Source organism: Rhagoletis zephyria, unplaced genomic scaffold (assembly GCF_001687245.7).
Source record: "Rhagoletis zephyria isolate East Lansing unplaced genomic scaffold, Rhagoletis_zephyria_1.1 Rzeph_scaffold_02133, whole genome shotgun sequence".
NCBI lineage: Eukaryota > Metazoa > Arthropoda > Insecta > Diptera > Tephritidae > Rhagoletis > Rhagoletis zephyria.
The window spans coordinates 12,148-15,883 of NW_016159217.1; the positions used below are offsets into that span (position 1 = coordinate 12,148).

The 3,736-nt window shown below is 39.5% G+C and overlaps 1 protein-coding gene across 1 annotated transcript; it reads left to right on the forward strand.

Annotated features, from left to right (window-relative positions):
• Nucleotides 1–1,002: 1,002 nt before the first annotated feature.
• LOC108366093 (odorant receptor 33b-like) lies at nt 1,003–2,551 on the forward strand. The gene is made up of 3 exons (XM_017620382.1): nt 1,003–1,727; nt 1,786–2,111; nt 2,508–2,551. Exons 1-3 carry the CDS (start codon nt 1,003–1,005, stop codon nt 2,549–2,551), a joined length of 1,095 nt encoding a protein of 364 aa, XP_017475871.1.
• Nucleotides 2,552–3,736: the final 1,185 nt, after the last annotated feature.

Here is a 3,736-nt window from a genome sequence, read left to right on the forward strand (position 1 = left end):
CGCATTCGCAAAAGCTCCGCATTGATTATTGCAAATGCGAATTTTAAAACTAATGCAGAATTAAAATAAATGCGGAAGCTTCGCGATTGCGAATGCGAATATTCGCAACAACCCTGATACAGAGTATATTAGAAAAAATCTCGTCAAAAACAGTTCAGTAATTTTCAAGATTAGCGCGTGCAAAGCATCTCGACTTTCCTTTATACTATATATAGATATGCATTATTTCCCTCAGTGCAGCTGAACAGAAATACGAATTCTCAAACCGAATAAGTGGGAGGCGCTCCAGCGGGGCTTTGTTGCTTTCTGCCTCGCATGGGATGGTTAGTCACATTGTAGTGAGGTTCTCGAACCCACCTAGAGCTCTGAGTTGTCTGAAAGATATGTTGCTTTGTCAATATTACGTATTAACCCTTATTTCAATATTGGTATTGAGCTTTGTACCGCAATAATTTTCTTTAGGAAAAAAGGAAAAAGCGAAACAAAGTCTAAGCGGTAGAAATTATAGTTTCCATGTCCTTGTGTGTAATTAAAAAGCATAATTATTATTTTGTGTGGCAATTCAAATTATATGTTCGACACGTTTAAAATATCCAGGAAATGTGTATGTGATTAGGTCATTGCGTGAAGGGAAGGAAAATTTTACTAATTTATGAGGAAGGCCACCTTCATATTACCATAAGGAAAATAAGATGGGCACCTGTAAGTGAAACAAAAAATCAAGATATTTTACTTCCTTTCACGCAAGCACCTGATCACACAAAATTGTCCTGGATATTTTAAACGTGTCGAACATATAATTTCAATTGTCACACAAAATAATAATTATGCTTTTTTAATTACACACAATGACATGGTGATTTGGAAGCGTGCACGCTTATCTAAATAAATATGCATTTCCCTATTTTCGCTTAGACTTTAAGTATCTAAGCTCCCACCGAACGATATCTCATAGTCTTAGCGTAATTCAATCAATCAGTACAACCCCTTCGAAAACTCGCAATGCACTCTAAAGTTAACGCTGCTGACATTTTCAGCTCATTATTCTTCTTTTGGCGTACTTTGGGCTTCATCACCACCACCTACAATAAGTATCTCATCGCTTTATACGATTCATTTGTGACTACATTCGCCACTTTTGCCTTCCCTGTACATCTGTTTCTGGGCGCAGCTTTTGCGGAAAATAAGGAAAATATATTCATCAACTTGGCCATTGGCATTTCCGCAATCGCTTGCACATTTAAGCATTTCTTGTTGCGTCCACAACTAACTCAAATTCTATTTGTGAATGATATGCTGCAGCAATTGGATGAGCGCGTGGAAAATGTTGAGGACATACGCTACTACGTTACGCACATACGCAGGAGATCAATTTTTATGATGCGCTTTTTTACTGTAGTGTACTTTTCAGTGGGAATCATGGCACTGCTGTCTGCGTTGTGGTCTGGCAAGATTTTATATCCGGCATACGTTATCATCGACTGGCATAGTTCAACCGGGAAATATTTGCTGGTGATGCTGTTCCAAGTATACGGTTTGAATATGCAAATCATACAGAGTCTCACCAACGATGCCTATGGACCAATGGTGCTGTGTCTGCTCTCGGGGCATGTGCACTTGCTCGCCAGACGCATCGCGCGTATAGGTCATGGCATCGACGGCGACACCGTGGAGCACACCTATAGGGCGCTAGTGCTTTGCATTGAGGACTACAAACTTCTAATGAGGTACTTAATAATAGATTTAATAATCGACATATTTATAATTTCCACTTCTTCTTTTTAGCACAACCAAACAGGTGGAGCGCATCATCTCGTCCACCTACGTGGTGCAGTTCTCCGCAGTTGGCTTAAATGTCGTTTGGGGTCTCATCTATTTACTTTTCTTTGCTGATAATCTCTTAGCTTACGGCTATTATATTTTTCATATTTTGGCCATTATGATTGAGATTTTTCCCTGTTGCTATTATGGCAGTTTGGTGCAGGCGGAATTCCATGCCCTATCATACGCTATCTTTCGCTGTAACTGGTTGACACAGCCGCGCGAATTTCGTCATAATGTTATGACTTTTGTGGAGCTGTCATTATATGAGGTCACCGTGACGGCGGGAGGTATGATGAGAATACATTTGGACTCGTTTTTTAAAACCTGCAAGATGGCCTACTCACTCTTCACGGTCATTCAAAGTATGAAATAAGAACTAATTTAAGCATGTAAAGACAGTTTGGAATCTAAAACTTTATTTACAGTTCTTTAGTTTACTTTGTGCTTTTAAATGTAACAAAGAAGGAAACAAACCATTTCACCACATAAATATAACAACTTTTATTAAAAAAAAAAATTAGCAATTCAAATTAACGACAAGTATTTCAGTTTGTGGGACGGCACCCCTGAAAATTTTTAAGAGTTTAGAAACTTTGTTGGATATTGTTCAATATTTACGATATTGGTTTCGATATTAAAAAGTATTATTTATTAACAATAATTCAAATTTACAATACTTCAAGAAAATTATGAAAGTATGGTTGAATGCATATGCATGTATGCATGAACGAATATAATACAAGAGACTTTAATGTTTGAAGGTGACTTTAATTAACAATAATATGTATGTAGAAACTGAGAATGTTAATAAGCGGAAAGTATGAATGATTTTAAATAACAACTTGAGTGCAAGAATTAATATTTAACAATATGAGAAGATTCGCGAAGCGAATGATTTTATGAAAATGAAATATAATTTAAATGTATAAGTACGCAAACTATTAAAAAGATAATGCGAACGATTTGATCGATGAATAGAGGTCCTGGTAAGCGGAAATCCCTCGGTGGATGAAAATGATGATGTGCTGCTATCCTGCTGGACGTCAGTGGAAAAAAGAAGAGAGAATGACAAGGTGGCGGTTGCATTTATAGGCAACACTGGAAGTGGCCCAATGTGCCAATAAGCAACCGTGGGAAGCAATTCCCGTGCACTTGTCGAACTTCCAACTAGAGCAGGGATGCTTTTCTAGAGAATATATGCAGGGATGCGTTGAAGAATCAAGCTGAGCAGGGATGCTTTCTTTAAGTAGGCGCAAGTCACTTAAACAGATATGTTGTTGCATCCTCATTTGCCATCACTGTATCAACAGACATATATGTGGTCGCCTCACCAGGTACTTTGCCATGCGACCCTCAACGATTTCAAGGAGGTATTGAGCAAAGAATCCGGACTCTCTATAACTGGATGTTAGTTGTGAGGTTCAATATTTCCACCTTTGCCCACAATGGCGAAGCCTTGAAGCACATGTTTATCTCCCTGCGGCAGTGCCACGTTCGACGACGGGTAGCGTCTGCAGAAAATCTCCTGCGAGCAAAACGACTACCTCACCCATGGGCAAACTTCTACCGCGGATATCTTACAAGCTTCGATCGAGTACCTCGCATGCATGCTTCTGGGACATCGTACATTTTCCCAAACTATTAATATGCACTGTTTGGCTAATGTTGCAAGTTGATGTATCCTGACTCGCAATGTTCAGTGGGAGTTTCAGCGCCGAGTGTGCAGCTCTTCCTCCGCTGAGCAAGGTCGCTGATATCCCTGAGGAGGCAACAGCTAGTGTAAAGATTTTATCCTTGCGCGACTGTGCCAGTAGCAAAATCAGCAGAAATGTCTTGCCATTTCCCCCTGGTGCGTCCAAGAAGGTCCATTATCTGCTTTCCACGGGGCCCAAATATTTTTGGGGAAATTTTC

Excerpts from the sequence above, each read along its gene's own strand:
- LOC108366093 (XM_017620382.1), top strand. The coding sequence starts at position 1,003 with ATGCACTCTAAAGTTAACGCTGCTGACATTTTCAGCTCATTATTCTTC. Across the intron at positions 1,728-1,785 it reads GACTACAAACTTCTAATGAG|CACAACCAAACAGGTGGAGC; the intron begins GTACTTAATAAT and ends TCTTCTTTTTAG. Across the intron at positions 2,112-2,507 it reads GGTCACCGTGACGGCGGGAG|AAAATTATGAAAGTATGGTT; the intron begins GTATGATGAGAA and ends CAATACTTCAAG.